Here is a 16475-nt window from a genome sequence, read left to right as displayed (position 1 = left end):
TCTGGTCCTCTGGTCCTCTGGTCCTCTGGTCCTCTGGAGCTCTGGTCCTCTGGTCCTCTGGTCCTCCGGAGCTCAGTTGGTAGAGCGTCTGCTAGATGGCAATAGATTATTGTTCACTCTCCCCTGCCTGCTACACAAGAACCGCTGCCCAGCCAAAGCCAGTCTTAAATATAAGGCGATGCGCCCAGCTATACAACCAGAATGTCCAAGCAAACCCTGTTCCCAGAAATCACTCAGGAAGACCCAAATTACGTCAAATTACATTTTTCGGCTTCACTTTTATTATGGGTATTAAATACTTTTATTATGGGTATTAAATACTTTTATTATGGGTATTAAATACTTTTATTATGGGTAAAGTAGGAGGTAGCCTTTGCGTGCAAAGTTTGTTGGTTAGTTCTGGAGGGAACTATTATGAGGGACTAGATGTGAACTAAGTAACTGAAGAAACTAAATATTTGCATGCATTGAATTACACTTAGTGAGTAGAATCATTAAATAAATAGTGTTTCTTTTTCCATTCAACAGGCTGAGTTTTTCGCCAAGAGGGAGCATGAAGGAGTGGTACAGATGCTGGAGGTAAGTCTGACCTGGTTGTTGTAGTTCTGTGGTGCTGAGGTCTGGTTGTTGTAGTTCTATGGTGCTGAGGTCTGGTTGTTGTAGTTCTAGTCTGACCTGTGTATACAAGGCAGGGCCTCACTCAGGAATGTAATCATCAACATGTATTGATCACAACTTTACTAATGCTGAAGAAATATGCTTTAAAGCAGTATCCAAATCCATTGGATTTAGTGATCACAATATAGTAGCCATATCTAGGAAAACCAAAGTTCCAAAGGCTGGGCCTAATATAGTGTATAAGAGGTCATACAATACGTTTTGTAGTGATTCCTATGTTGTTGATGTAAATAATATTTGTTGGTCTGTGGTGTGTAATGAGGAGCAACCAGACGCTGCACTTGACACATTTATGAAATTGCTTATTCCAGTTACTAATAAGCATGCACCTATTACGAAAATGACTGTAAAAACGGTTAAATCCCTTTGGATTGATGAGGAATTTAAAAAGTGTATGGTTGAGAGGGATGAGGCAAAAGGATTGGCAAATAAGTCTGGCTGCACAACCGATTGGCAAACGTACTGCAAATTGAGAAATCATGTGACTAAACTGAATAAAAAGAAGAAGAAACTATACTATGAAACAAAGATAAATGACATAAAGAATGATAGTAAAAAGCTTTGGAGCACCTTCAATTACATTTTGGGCAAAAAGGCAAACTCAGCTCCATCATTCATTGAATCAGATGGCTCATTCATCACAAAACCCATTGATATTGCCAATTACTTTAATGATTTTTTCATTGGCAAGATTAGCATTCTTAGGTATGATATGCCAGCAACAAACGCTGACACTACACATCCAATTGTATCTGACCAAATTATGAAAGACTAGAATTGTAATTTTTTAATTCCTTAACGTGAGTGTGGAAGAAGTGAAAAACACACACTAAATGTATTGGGTAATGTTTTGTAATATCGTATATAACTGCCTTAATGTTGCTGGACCCCAGGAAGAGTAGCTGCTGCCTTGGCAGGAACTAATGGGGATCCTTAATAAACCCAAGGAAGAGTAGCTGCTGCCTTGGCAGGAACTAATGGGGATCCTTAATAAACCCAAGGAAGAGTAGCTGCTGCCTTGGCAGGAACTAATGGGGATCCTTAATCAATAAAAATACAAAATATAGTATACAGACTTGGCTTATGTTGGCTAATGTTGGCTAATGAGACTGAGGTGAAGTAGCTCTCTCGCGGCTAACGTATCAATATTTATCTCTCTCCCCAGAGAAGTGAGGGTGGAGTGTGTTAGTTTAGAGTCTGTCAGTGTGGCTCTAGGAGGGCACACACACACACAGTCACACACACACACACACACACACACACACACACACACACACAAGAAGTAACACTCTGATTAGATGGAGCTACATCATTGATTATTCAACCAGACATGTCTCATCACCCCGACCGATGCTCTCTCTCTCTCTCTCTCTCTCTCTCTCTCTCTCTCTCTCTCTCTCTCTCTCTCTCTCTCTCTCTCTCCCCCTCTCTCTCTCTCTCTCTCTCTCTCTCTGTCTCTCTCTCTCTCTCTCTCGTCAGTAAGTAGACAAAATACTTCCCTTAGTGGCTGATGCAGTGTGAATACATGAGCAGTCCTTTATTGTAGTTTAAACCCCTGTCAGCATAGAGACGTTATTATAACACAAACCTGCCCTTGTGTTGTTCAATCTAGCACCAGGCTGGATAATATGACAGTTTGAAATGTGAACAGATGACTGTGATGCTTGCTACCTTCCTTGTCAAGTTTATTCATGCTTATATGCTGAAACTGGGAAGTGCCAAGTGTTTTGTGTACTTTTTGAACATATAAAGAACCCACATGGCCCATGACAATTACATATTGTTAATATAAAGACTTGCAATATTATTGTTTGTAAGGGTCACTGGCTCATTTCAAATCCCCAGCTGGTTGATTGGCTCCCAAAGACATCACCATGAAAGAACATCCAACAGCCTGATCATCTTATTGAATGGACTTATTTAATATGTATATTGTTAATGTGTGTGTAAATCCTTTTCTCTGTGATTATATACAGTGTGTTAATGTGTGTGTAAATCCTTTTCTCTGTGATTATATACAGTGTGTTAATGTGTGTGTAAATCCTTTTCTCTGTGATTATATACAGTGTGTTAATGTGTGTGTAAATCCTTTTCTCTGTGATTATATACAGTGTGTTAATGTTTGTGTAAAGCCTTTTCTCTGTGATTATATACAGTGTGTTAATGTTTGTGTAAATCCTTTTCTCTGTGATTATATACAGTGTGTTAATGTGTGTGTAAAGCCTTTTCTCTGTGATTATATACAGTGTGTTAATGTGTGTGTAACATATTCTATTCTAGGACTTGGTCCAGTGTGTGTTGCAGAGGGAGCTGGTACAGTACCGTTACTCTCCTGATTGGTTGGAATTGCTCATTAACTATTCCTCCTACTCTCTCTTTTTCTGTATCTCTCTCTATCCTTCTCTCTTCCTCTTTCTCTCTCTATCCTTCTCTCTTCCTCTTTCTCTCTCTATCCTTCTCGCTTCCTCTTTCTCTCTCTATCTCTCTAAAGCCACTCTCCTTTCAGAGGAGAGACGTTTGGTATGGAGGACAGAGAGAGACGTGCTAGAGAGATCATAGAAACAGACAGGATAGATACTGTATCTATCTCTATGATTTACACAGACAGAGCCTTGTCTCTCAGGACCTGGACTCTGATTGCAGTGTGACTCTAGCATATTAACCATTTGTTCTTTCCTCAACTCACCGTTACACAAGCATGAGTTTGTTTTTAAAGTGCTTTTTCTTTTGTGCTTTGTGTTCTTTCTTTTCCTGCTAACTAGACTACATTGGACTCCATGCAGGTACCAGCAACAACACACAGCCTCTGTTGTAATACTCTACCCAGATCCCAACCTCAACCACCCAGATCCCAACCTCAACCACCCCGTTCCCAACCTCAACCACCCCGTTCCCAACCTCAACCACCCCGTTCCCAACCTCAACCACCCCGTTCCCAACCTCAACCACCCCGTTCCCAACCTCAACCACCCCGCTCCCAACCTCAACCACCCAGATCCCAACCTCAACCACCCAGATCCCAACATCAACCACCCCGTTCCCAACCTCAACCACCCCGTTCCCAACCTCAACCACCCCGCTCCCAACCTCAACCACCCAGATCCCAACATCAACCACCCCGTTCCCAACCTCAACCACCCCGTTCCCAACTTCAACCACCCAGATCCCAACCTCAACCACCCAGATCCCAACCTCAACCAGCCCATTCCCAACCTCAACCACCCAGATCCCAACCTCAACCACCCAGATCCCAACCTCAACCACCCCGTTCCCAACCTCAACCACCCAGATCCCAACCTCAGCCACCCCGTTCCCAACCTCAACCACCCAGATCCCAACCTCAACCACCCAGATCCCAACCTCAACCAGCCCGTTCCCAACCTCAACCACCCAGATCCCAACCTCAACCACCCAGATCCCAACCTCAACCACCCAGATCCCAACCACAACCACCCTGTTCCCAACCTCAGCCACCCCGTTCCCAACCTCAACCACCCAGATCCCAACCTCAACCACCCAGATCCCAACCTCAATCAGCCCGTTCCCAACCTCAACCACCCAGATCCCAACCTCAACCACCCAGATCCCAACCTCAACCACCCCGCTCCCAACCTCAACCAGCCCATTCCCAACCTCAACCACCCAGATCCCAACATCAACCACCCCGCTCCCAACCTCAACCACCCAGATCCCAACCTCAACTATCCCGTTCCCAACCTCAACCACCCAGATCCCAACCTCAACCACCCCGTTCCCAACCTCAACCACCCCGTTCCCAACCTCAACCACCCCGTTCCCAACATCAACCACCCCGTTCCCAACCTCAACCACCCCGTTCCCAACCTCAACCACCCCATTCCCAACCTCAACCACCCCGTTCCCAACCTCAACCACCCCGTACCCAACCTCAACCACCCAGTTCCCAACCTCAACCACCCCATTCCTAACCTCAACCACCCTGTTCCCAACCTCAACCACCCAGATTCCAACATCAACCACCCCGTTCCCAACCTCAACCACCCCGTTCCCGTTCCCAACCTCAACCACCCCATTCCCAACCTCAACCACCCAGTTCCCAATCTCAACCACCCAGTTCCCAACCTCAACCACCCCGTTCCCAACCTCAACCACCCCGTTCCCAACCTCAACCACCCAGATTCCAACATCAACCACCCCGTTCCCAACATCAACCACCCCGTTCCCGTTCCCAACCTCAACCACCCCATTCCCAACCTCAACCACCCCGTTCCCAACCTCAACCACCCCGTTCCCAACCTCAACCACCCCGTTCCCAACCTCAACCACCCAGTTCCCAACCTCAACCACCCCGTTCCCAACCTCAACCACCCCGTTCCCAACCTCAACCACCCAGATTCCAACATCAACCACCCCGTTCCCAATCTCAACCACCCCATTCCCAATCTCAACCACCCCGTTCCCAATCTCAACCACCCTGTTCCCAACCTCAACCACCCTGTTCCCAACCTCAACCACCCAGATCCCAACCTCAACCACCCTGTTCCCAACCTCAACCACCCAGATCCCAATCTCACTCATCCTGTTCCCAACCCCCACCTTAAGCCTCAGTGGAGCTAGATATACTACTAGAACGTGTCTCTACAAAGCCATAGACACAAGGTGTCCTTGCAGCAAGTAGTGGCTCATTAGTTTGAGAATGAAGGACAAATGTAAATGTCACTGCCGGTGATAACCTGATGGTAGTTGTTTCTAGGGATGTATTTATGGAAAGGCAAAGATGGCCTATAATGTTGTAGCAGGCTTTGACTACAGGCTCCAGCCAGGTTACCGTGTGTCAGTGTACTGGACTGTGTGCCTTCTCCTACACATCTGTGTGTTTCAACCAGTTACACACAGGCCTAGTGGTAATTGTGTTCATTTTAAATAATCCCTTTGTGTGGACACGGAGCGTCCCTCTGATTCCAGCTGGCCATCTGTGTGTGAGTGTATATTTGTATGTGTCCGTGTGTGTGTGTGTGTGTGTGTGCATGTCTGCGTGAGCAGTGTGTGTGTAGGCGATTAAAGTGTGTGTGAAACAAGTCGGGGCCGAGTGACGCTGCTGCTAGGTTAGAATGTGTCTATGCCACGGACTCCAGTCCCCCGCTGGGCTGAGCCACGGACTCCAGTCCCCCGCTGGGCTGAGTCACGGACTCCAGTCCCCCGCTGGGCTGAGCCACGGACTCCAGTCCCCCGCTGGGCTGAGCCACGGACTCCAGTCCCCGCTGGGCTGAGCCACGGACTCCAGTCCCCCGCTGGGCTGAGTCACGGACTCCAGTCCCCCGCTGGGCTGAGCCACGGACTCCAGTCCCCGCTGGGCTGAGCCACGGACTCCAGTCCCCCGCTGGGCTGAGCCACGGACTCCAGTCCCCCGCTGGGCTGAGCCACGGACTCCAGTCCCCCGCTGGGCTGAGCCACGGACTCCAGTCCCCCGCTGGGCTGAGTCACGGACTCCAGTCCCCCGCTGGGCTGAGCCACGGACTCCAGTCCCCCGCTGGGCTGAGCCACGGACTCCAGTCCCCCGCTGGGCTGAGCCACGGACTCCAGTCCCCCGCTGGGCTGAGCCACGGACTCCAGTCCCCGCTGGGCTGAGCCACGGACTCCAGTCCCCGCTGGGCTGAGCCACGGACTCCAGTCCCCCGCTGGGCTGAGCCACGGACTCCAGTCCCCCGCTGGGCTGAGTGCACGGAACCTTGCTCATAGGAGAATTGGCTTGGTACTTAAGCTCGAGGTGTTAAGATAGAGTTAGCCTACTTTCTTGGCAGTCGAGCTTTGACCCTGATATAGTGGGGCTTCTCTGTCTCTTCCCTCTCTCTCTCTCTTCCTCTCTCTATCTCTCCCTCTCTCCTCTCCATATCTCTCTCCTCTATATCTCTCTCTTCCCCTCTCTATCTCTCCCTCTCTCCTCTCTCTCTCCCTCTCTATCCCTCTCTCCTCTCTCTCTCTCTCTCTCCCTCTCTCCTCTCTCTCCCTCTCCCTCTCTCTCTCTCCCTCTCCTCTCTCTCTCTCCCTCTTCTCTCTCTCCCCCTCTCCTCTCTCTCTCCCTCTCTCTCTCCCTCTCTCCTCTCTCTCTTCCCCTCTCTATCTCTCCCTCTCTCTCCCTCTCTCCTCTCTCTCTCCCTCTCTCCCTCTCTCCTCTCTCTCCCTCTCTCTATCTCTACATCTCCCTCTCTCCTCTCTCTCTCTCTCTCCCTCTCTCTATCTCTCCCTCTCTCCTCTCTATATCTCCCTCTCTCTCTCCCTCTCTCCCTCTCTCCTCTCTCTCCCTCTCTCTTCTCTCTCTCTCCCTCTCTCCTCTATCTCTCTCCTCTCTCTCCCTCTCTATCTCCCTCTCCTCTCTCTCTCTCCCTCTCCTCTCTCTCCCCCTCTCTTCTCTATATATATCTCCCTCTCTCCTCTCTCTCTCCTCTCTATATCTCCCTCTCCTCTCTCTCCCTCTCTCCTCTCTCTCTCTCTCTCCTCTCTATCTCTCCCTCTCTCCTCTCAATCTCCCCTCTCTCTCTCCCTCTCTCTATCTCGCCCTCTCTCTATACAGTGAGGGAAAAAAGTATTTGATCCCCTGCTGATTTTGTACGTTTGCCCACTGACAAAGAAATGATCAGTCTATAATTTTAATAGTAGGTTTATTTGAACAGTGAGAGACAGAATAACAACAACAAAATCCAGAAAAACGCATGTCAAAAATGTTATAAATTGATTTGCATTTTAATGACGGAAATAAGTATTTGACCCCCTCTCAATCAGAAAGATTTCTGGCTCCCAGGTGTCTTTTATACAGGTAACGAGCTGAGATTAGGAGCACAATCTTAAAGGGAGTGCTCCTAATCTCAGCGTGTTACCTGTATAAAAGACGCCTGTCCACAGAAGCAATCAATCAATCAGATTCCAAACTCTCCACCATGGCCAAGACCAAAGAGCTCTCCAAGGATGTCAGGGACAAGATTGTAGACCTACACAAGGCTGGAATGGGCTACAAGACCATCGCCAAGCAGCTTGGTGAGAAGGTGACAACAGTTGGTGCGATTATTCTCAAATATAAGAAACACAAAAGAACTGTCAATCTCCCTCGGCCTGGGGCTCCATGCAAGATCTCACCTCGTGGAGTTGCAATGATCATGAGAACGGTGAGGAATCAAAACTACACGGGAGGATCTTGTCAATGATCTCAAGGCAGCTGGGACCATAGTCACCAAGAAAACAATTGGTAACACACTACGCCGTGAAGGACTGAAATCCTGCAGCGCGCGCAAGGTCCCCCTGCTCAAGAAAGCACATATACAGGGCCGTCTGAAGTTTGCCAATGAACATCTGAATGATTCAGAGGTGAAAGTGTTGTGGTCAGATGAGACCAAAATGGAGCTCTTTGGCATCAACTCAACTCGCCGTGTTTGGAGGAGGAGAAATGCTGCCTATGACCCCAAGAACACCATCCCCACCGTCAAACATGGAGGTGGAAACATAATGCTTTGGGGGGGGTTTTCTGCTAAGGGAACAGGACAACTTAACCGCATCAAAGGGACGATGGACGGGGCCATGTACCGTCAAATCTTGGGTGAGAACCTCCTTCCCTCAGCCAGGGCATTGAAAATGGGTCGTGGATGGGTATTCCAGCATGACAATTACCCAAAACACACGGCCAAGGCAACAAAGGAGTGGCTCAAGAAGAGGCACATTAAGGTCCTGGAGTGGCCTAGCCAGTCTCCAGACCTTAATCCCATAGAAAATCTGTGGAGGGAGCTGAAAGTTCGAGTTGCCAAACGTCAGCCTCGAAACCTTAATGACTTGGAGAAGATCTGCAAAGAGGAGTGGGACAAAATCCCTCCTGAGATGTGTGCAAACCTGGTGGCCAACTACAAGAAACGTCTGACCTCTGTGATGGCCAACAAGGGTTTTGCCACCAAGTACTAAGTCATGTTTTGCAGAGGGGTCAAATACTTATTTCCCTCATTAAAATGCAAATCAATTTATAGCATTTTTGACATGCATTTTTCTGAATTTTTTTGTTGTTATTCTGTCTCTCACTGTTCATATAAACCTACCATTAAAATTATAGACTGATCATGTATTTGTCAGTGGGCAAACGTACAAAATCAGCAGGGGATCAAATACTTTTTTCCCTCACTCTCTCTCCCTCTCTCCTCTCTATCTCTCCCTCTCTCTATCTCTCCCTCTCTCCCTCTCTCTATCTCTCCCTCTCTCCTCTCTATATCTCCCTCTCTCCTCTCTCTCTCTCCTTCTCTCTATCTCTCCCTCTCTATATCTCCCTCTCTCCTGTCTATCGCTCCCTCTCTCCTCTCTATCTCTCCCTCTCTCCTCTCTCTCTCCCTGTCTTTCTCTTCTCTCAAAGTATTTTAATCCAGTCTCAGTTTTAGGAGCTTGATTTCCTGTCAGAGGGAGTAGCTATAGTAACTATACTGTAGTACAGTGATCCCATAGTCAGCAAATCTCGTACGAGAATGTGAAGCCTATTTGCATTCTGTGTAATCAGTTAGTTGGATCTACTTGCTATCTGTCCCCCTTTGACTTGGTTCATGTTAGAGTTCTAGCAGACATTTGGTACACGCTTTGCTTGGTGTTGTAGGTGAGGTTTGACAGGAAGCTGTGTTCAGACAGGTGTGTGTGTGTGTCAGTGCTTGCGCTTGTGTCTGTGTTTCGTGTAGCTGCGGGCCCCTGTCACATCAGTACCAGGAAACACCCACCACAACCGGAAGCGAAACCAGCCACCTATAGAAACTCACTGGGGGCTGACGCTAAACACTAAACCCTGTAGGGTGTTCTGTAAACCTTGTAGAGCGTTCTGCAAACCCTGTAGAGCGTTCTGTAAACCCTGTAGAGCGTTCTGTAAACCCTGTAGAGCGTTCTGTAAACCCTGTAGAGCGTTCTATAAACCTTGTAGAGTGTTTTGTAAACCCTGTAGAGCGTTCTGTAAACCTTGTAGAGCATTCTGTAAACCCTGTAGAGCATTCTGTAAACCCTGTAGATCGTTCTGTAAACCTTGTAGAGCGTTCTGTAAACCCTGTAGAGCGTTCTGTAAACCCTGTAGAGCGTTCTGTAAACCCTGTAGAGCGTTCTGTAAACCCTGTAGAGCGTTCTGTAAACCCTGTAGAGCGTTCTGTAAACCCGGTAGAGCGTTCTGTAAACCCTGTAGAGCGTTCTGTAAACCCTGTAGAGCGTTCTGTAAACCCTGTAGAGTGTTCTGTAAACCTTGTAGAGCGTTCTGTAAACCCTGTAGAGCGTTCTGTAAACCCTGTAGATCGTTCTGTAAACCCTGTAGAGCGTTCTGTAAACCTTGTAGAGCGTTCTGTAAACCCTGTAGAGCGTTCTGTAAACCTTGTAGAGCGTTCTGTAAACCCTGTAGAGCGTTCTGTAAACCCTGTAGAGCGTTCTGTAAACCCTGTAGAGCGTTCTGTAAACCTTGTAGAGCGTTCTGTAAACCCTGTAGAGCGTTCTGTAAACCCTGTAGAGCGTTCTGTAAACCCTGTAGAGCGTTCTGTAAACCCTGTAGAGCGTTCTGTAAACCCTGTAGAGCGTTCTGCTGGAGCGTTCTGTAAACCCTGTAGATCGTTCTGTAAACCCTGTAGAGCATTCTGTAAACCTTGTAGAGCGTTCTGTAAACCATGTAGAGCATTCTGTAAACCTTGTAGAGCGTTCTGTAAACCCTGTAGAGCGTTCTGTAAACCCTGTAGAGCGTTCTGTAAATCCTGTAGAGCATTCTGTAAACCCTGTAGAGCGTTCTGTAAACCCTGTAGAGCGTTCTGTAAACCTTGTAGAGCGTTCTGTAAACCCCGTAGAGCGTTCTGTAAACCCTGTAGATCGTTCTGTAAACCCTGTAGAGCGTTCTGTAAACCCTGTAGAGCGTTCTGTAAACCCTGTAGAGCGTTCTGTAAACATTGTAGAGCGTTCTGTAAACCCTGTAGAGCATTCTGTAAACCCTGTAGAGCATTCTGTAAACCCTGTAGAGCGTTTTGTAAACCTTGTAGAGCGTTCTGTAAACCCTGTAGAGCGTTCTGTAAACCCTGTAGAGCGTTCTGTAAACCCTGTAGAGCGTTCTGTAAACCCTGTAGAGCGTTCTGTAAACCCTGTAGAGCGTTCTGTAAACCCTGTAGAGCGTTCTGTAAACCTTGTAGAGCGTTCTGTAAACCCTGTAGAGCGTTCTGTAAACCCTGTAGAGCGTTCTGTAAACCCTGTAGAGCATTCTGTAAACCTTGTAGAGCGTTCTGTAAACCCTGTAGAGCATTCTGTAAACCCTGTAGAGCATTCTGTAAACCCTGTAGAGCATTCTGTAAACCCTGTAGAGCATTCTGTAAACCCTGTAGAGCGTTCTGTAAACCTTGTAGAGCGTTCTGTAAACCCTGTAGAGCATTCTGTAAACCCTGTAGAGCGTTCTGTAAACCCTGTGTTCTGACTCAGCTGTGTCTCTGTAGTGGCTTTGCTAGAGTGACTGTGAGCGCTGCACAACTGTGTGTTGGAGGACATGCAATGCAACTCACTGCAAACTACACTAGCTACGCTTCAGATTCTGTTTGTCACCTTACCCATAAAGCCAACACCTCCTACTAAGGCCTTGAAACCTGTTACTCACCCTCCTTTTCCCGCCTTTTTTGTCTTTTAATTTTATCAAAAAATGATTGTAATTGTAAGTGAGTGTTTGTGCATGTTATAATCAGGGGTTGGAACTGGTTCCGGAAAATAACAAACATTTTCAAAGACCGAATCAGAACCGGAACGAAAGTGATCTATACTGTTCCAAAACAGAACCGTTATATTAAAAGCATGGGAACCGGTTAATAACATTTTTTAACGTTCCGGGCATTTTTCTTCAGTCCACACATTTTTTTTTTATATAGGACCTATGCAAAACCCTTCCTCTGTCAATCCGAATCTTCTTCCAGTGTCTGCCTGCCAGCTGAACATCTTTACCAGTGTGTGTGCGTGTAGGTTACCTGACCCTCCCCCTCCGAAGCATAGCTGTAGCCCCTCCCCCTCCGAAGCATAGCTGTAGCCCCTCCCCCTCCGAAGCATATCTGTAGCCTACTGACATTACAAGCGTGATTCAGAAGATAGGGAGATTGGTGAAGTAATTCAATGTCAAGCTAAATGTAAAATAAAATATGTTTTTAGAGGTTTAAAAACTTGCTGGTCGGAACAGTGGAACGGAAAGAAAAAAATAATGGTTCTGTTCAAATAATTTTGGTTCCAACCCCTGGTTATAATAAACAAGTTAACTTGTTGAAGTTGAGATTCTAGTAATATCATTTTGAAATTGTCAAAGTAGGCCACCACACAAATACATTAGCCTATGATCTTTCATTAGCCTCAGAGCTGAAACTAAACGCTCAGCGTGTGTGTGTCAACCTCTTATCTATCTATCTCACACTCTCTCTCTCTCTCTCTCTCTCTCTCTCTCTCTCTCTCTCTCTCTCTCTACTCTCTCTCTCTCTCTCTCTCTCTCTCTCTCTCTCTCTCTCTCTCTCTCTCTGTTCTCTCTCTCTCTCTCTCTCTCTGTCTCTCTCTCTCTCTCTCTCTCTCTCTGTCTCTCTCTCTGTCTCTCTCTTCTCTCTCTCTCTCTCTCTCTCTCTCTCTCTCTCTCTCTCTCTGTCTCTCTGTCTCTGTCTCTGTCTCTGTCTCTGTGCTCTTCAGTCTAAGGTGCGGGAGTTGGAAGATAAGTGTCGCAGCCAGAGTGAACAGTTTGGCCTTCTCAGCCATGAGCTGGAGGCCTTCAGACTGCACGCCGGCAAACTGGACCTGTCTGGCTCCGCCATCCTCACTAACCCCGCCCTCTCCCATCTGACCAACGGGGTGGGCCCCCCTGGAGGTAACCATAGCAACCACTATTACTGTCATGACACTATTACACGCCAATGGGCAATTGTTATTCCTGTGATATCGCCATAACTATTATTACCATAATTACACTATTACACGCCAATGGGCAACTGTTATTCCCATGATATCACCACAACTATTATAACCATATCATATTACCGTAATTACACTAATACATTCCTCATACTCACTCATATTCCCCTTATGAAATACTCTTCCCATCCCAATAAATGTATATCTTCATATGGCCTTTGTATACCCTGTTGGGCTCCTTTGAAATACTACTACCGAATCTCCCTCAGACACAGCTTACCCATATGGTCTATAGTTTGTACCAATATTAATTTTACACTTGAAGATTGCTAAACTAACGTGTTTGTTCCAACTGTGGAGCTCCATGTAGCTAGGATTGTATTACATCTTAAATGGCCATGATTGAGTTTGAAAGGGATTCCACTTGATGCGTTCACTTTGATGCAGACCCGTATGAGGACATTATATTTTGTAATCCTGGCCACAGCTGGCTTTAAAGTATCCCTTAAAGTCCCTGCTGTATCCATCATATATCCATCCATCCATCCATCCATCCATCCATCCATCCATCCATCCATCCATCCATCCATCCATCTACATATCCATCCATCCATCCATCCATCCATCTACATATCCATCCATCCATCCATCCATCCATCCATCCATCCATCCATCCATCCATCCATATATCCATCTACATATCCATCCATCCATCCATCCATCCATCCATCCATCCATCCATCCATCCATCCATCTACATATCCATCCATCCATCCATACATACATATATCCATCCATCCATCCATCCATCCATCCATCCATCCATATATCCATCCATCCATCCATCCATCCATCCATCCATCCATCCATCCATCCATCCATCCATCCATCCATCCATCCATCCATCCATCCATCCATCCATGCGCAGTAGCTGTGCTGTTAGTGTTTTAGATCAAGGTGGCCCATGGGATGATATGAACTCTCTGGGTGATGTGGCCTTCTGGAGTCTGGAGGAGAGAGATACTCTCCCCTGTGACCCCTTTCTACCGTGTACTGGTATTGTTGGCTCATTGACTGTCCCTGTTACTGCTACCGTGAGCACTGTCACCCCCTGTTACTGCTACCGTGAGCACTGTCACCCCCTGTCCTGGTGAGCACTGTCACCCCCTGTCCTGGTGAGCACTGTCACCCCCTGTCCTGGTGAGCACTGTCACCCCCTGTCCTGGTGAGCACTGTCACCCCCTGTCCTGGTGAGCACTGTCACCCCCTGTCCTGGTCTTGTCTGGTACCTGAAGTCGCTGTTAGTTCCATTCTAACGACCCACAAAATCACAGTCCGAATACCCATACTAGGGTACTACATACTTAAACAGCATACTTTACTCTACATACTTAAACAGCATACTTTACTCATCGTCACATACTATTTAGCACGTAGCGTTTAGTAAAAAGTATACAATATGCCACAGCCATCGGTACCGGCTCCTGACAGTAGGTGGGGCGGGGCCGAGTGCGGATGGCTTTTTTCCAAATTCAACATACATGCATCTCATTAACCAACCTGATAATAGCTCATTTCCAATTTGATTAATTTCTCTAAACTCTGAATAGAATAGGAATGGAGTTATAGGCCTACTGAGGCTGGTTATAGGCAGGCTATCACATTCTACCTACACCGTAGTACAGTGTTTCCCAATTCCCCAACACGAGGAGACATGAAATGTTATGTAGTTACGCTGCATCTCTATACAAAGAAACTGTCCGACAGCTAGATCCGGGATTCTTACAGGGTTCAAGTTCAATGTCTAATTGAACTGATTAATGCTCTTCTACAGTGCATTCGGAAAGTATTCAGACCCCTTGACTTTTTCTGCATTTTGTTACATTACAGCCTTATTCTAACATTGATTAAATCGTTTTTCCCCCTCATAAATCTACACACAATACCCCATAATGACAAAGCAAAAACAGGTTTTTAGACATTTTTGTAAATGTATAAAAAAAATCAAAAACTGAAATATCACATTTACATAAGTATTCAGACCCTTTACTCAGTACTTTGTTGAAGCACCTTTGACAGTGATTACAGCCTCGAGTCTTCTTGGGTATGACGCTACAAGCTTGGCACACCTGTATTTGGGGAGTTTCTCCCATTCTTCTCTGCAGATCCTCTCAAGCTCTGTCAGGTTGGATGGGGAGCGTCGCTGCACAGCTATTTTCAGGTCTCTCCAGAGAAGTTTGATCGTGTTTAAGTCCGGGCTCTGGCTGGGCCACTCAAGGACATTCAGAGACTTGTCCCGAAGCCAAACCTGCGATGTCTTGGCTGTGTGCTTAGGGTCGTTGTCCTGTTGGAAGGTAAACCTTCACCCCAGTCTGAGGTCCTGAGCGCTCTGGAGCAGGTTTTCATCAAGGATCTCTCTGTACTTTGCTCCGTTCATCTTTCCCTTGATCCTGACTAGTCTACCAGTCCCTGCCGCTGAAAAACATCCCCCACAGCATGATGCTGACACCACCATGCTTCACGTAGGGATGGAGCCAGGTTTCCTCCAGACGTGACACTTGGCATTCAGGCCAAAGAGTTCAATCTTGGTTTCATCAGACCAGAGAATCTTTTTCTCACGGTCTGAGAGTCCTTTAGGTGCCTTTTGCCAAACTCTAAGCGGGCTGTCATGTGCCTTTTACTGAGGAGTGGCTTCTGTCTGGCCACTAACATGAAGGCCTGATTGGTGGAGTGCTGCAGCGATGGTTGTCCTTCTGGAAGGTTCTCCCATCTCCACAGAGGAACTCTGGAGCTCTGTCAGAATGACCATCGGGTTCTTGGTCACTTCCCTGACCAAGGCCCTTCTTCCCCGATTGCTCAGTTTGGCTGGGCGGCCAGCTCTTGGTAGTTCCAAACTTCTTCCATTGAAGAATGATGGAGGCCACTGTGTTCTTGGGGACCTTCAATGCTGCAGAAATGTTTTGGTACCCTTCCCCAGATCTGTTCCTCAACACAATCCTGTCTCGGAGCTCTACGGACAATTCCTTCGACCTCATGGCTTGGTTTTTGCTCTGACATGCACTGTCAACTGTGGGACCTTATATAGACAGGTGTGTTGCTTTCCAAATCATGTCCAATCAATTGAATTTACCACAGGTGGACTCCAATCAAGTTGTAGAAACAATTTGCAAACATTTCTAAAATGCTGTTTTCGCTTTGTAATTATGGGGTATTGTGTGTAGATTGAGGATTTTTATTGATTTAATCAATTTTAGAATAAGGCTGTAACGTAACAAATGTGGAATAAGTGAAGGGGTCTGAATACTTTCCAAATGCACTGTATATAAACCCTGCATTGCTGATGCTATGTATTGGCCATTGAGAGGCTTTGAAGCCACCGGTCGGCCATATTGGCACTCCCCAGTAGCAGCAGTCCTCCATAGGAATGAATGGGAATCTACAGTATTTCAATTAAATGTTTCAAGGACAAAAATTACATCTATTTAAGTATTTTGTTGTTGTTGTAGTGGGGACAGTAACATTAATAATCTCCAAAAATTATATTTGAAGGAAAATGTTTGTATATATTTTAGTCCTTTTTTAAAAAATGTTTAGCTCACATAATACATTTTAAAGTATGCACTAAGGTGTCTGTAATAGAATAAACGTGGAATAAATGCATTTCTGTAGCTTACAAAATATTTGTTATAACGGCGGGGGAGAGCCAAGATGGAGGCGCAGTGGCTTCAACACAGCGCCCCCTATCAGTCACGTAGTGTATATATAAATCATTGGATGTGCCATGGACGGTGCTGTGCTTGGGGGTTGTGACCTCGAAGCACAGAGACAGATGGAGACGGGAGGGTTTTACTCCACTGTTTAATCAGCCAGGGATGACCTAGGCCCGCCTGCCTTCACCACCTTCACATCCTACTGGTCACCTA

The 16475-nt window shown here is 46.7% G+C and overlaps 1 protein-coding gene across 2 annotated transcripts in view; it reads left to right on the top strand.

Annotated features, from left to right (window-relative positions):
* Positions 1-16475, top strand: part of LOC121580084 (RIMS-binding protein 2) — a 93464-nt gene that overhangs the window by 19181 nt on the left and 57808 nt on the right. For both annotated transcript variants that reach the window (XM_045224226.1, XM_045224227.1), the window contains 2 exons: positions 529-579; positions 12334-12508. In XM_045224226.1, coding sequence (XP_045080161.1) covers positions 529-579; positions 12334-12508 — 226 coding nt within the window. The remainder of the gene's footprint in view (positions 1-528; positions 580-12333; positions 12509-16475) is intronic.

The sequence above is a fragment of the Coregonus clupeaformis genome, chromosome 13 (genome assembly GCF_020615455.1).
Source record: "Coregonus clupeaformis isolate EN_2021a chromosome 13, ASM2061545v1, whole genome shotgun sequence".
NCBI classification, from domain to species: domain Eukaryota; kingdom Metazoa; phylum Chordata; class Actinopteri; order Salmoniformes; family Salmonidae; genus Coregonus; species Coregonus clupeaformis.
This window is presented reverse-complemented; position numbering and strand designations above follow the sequence as displayed.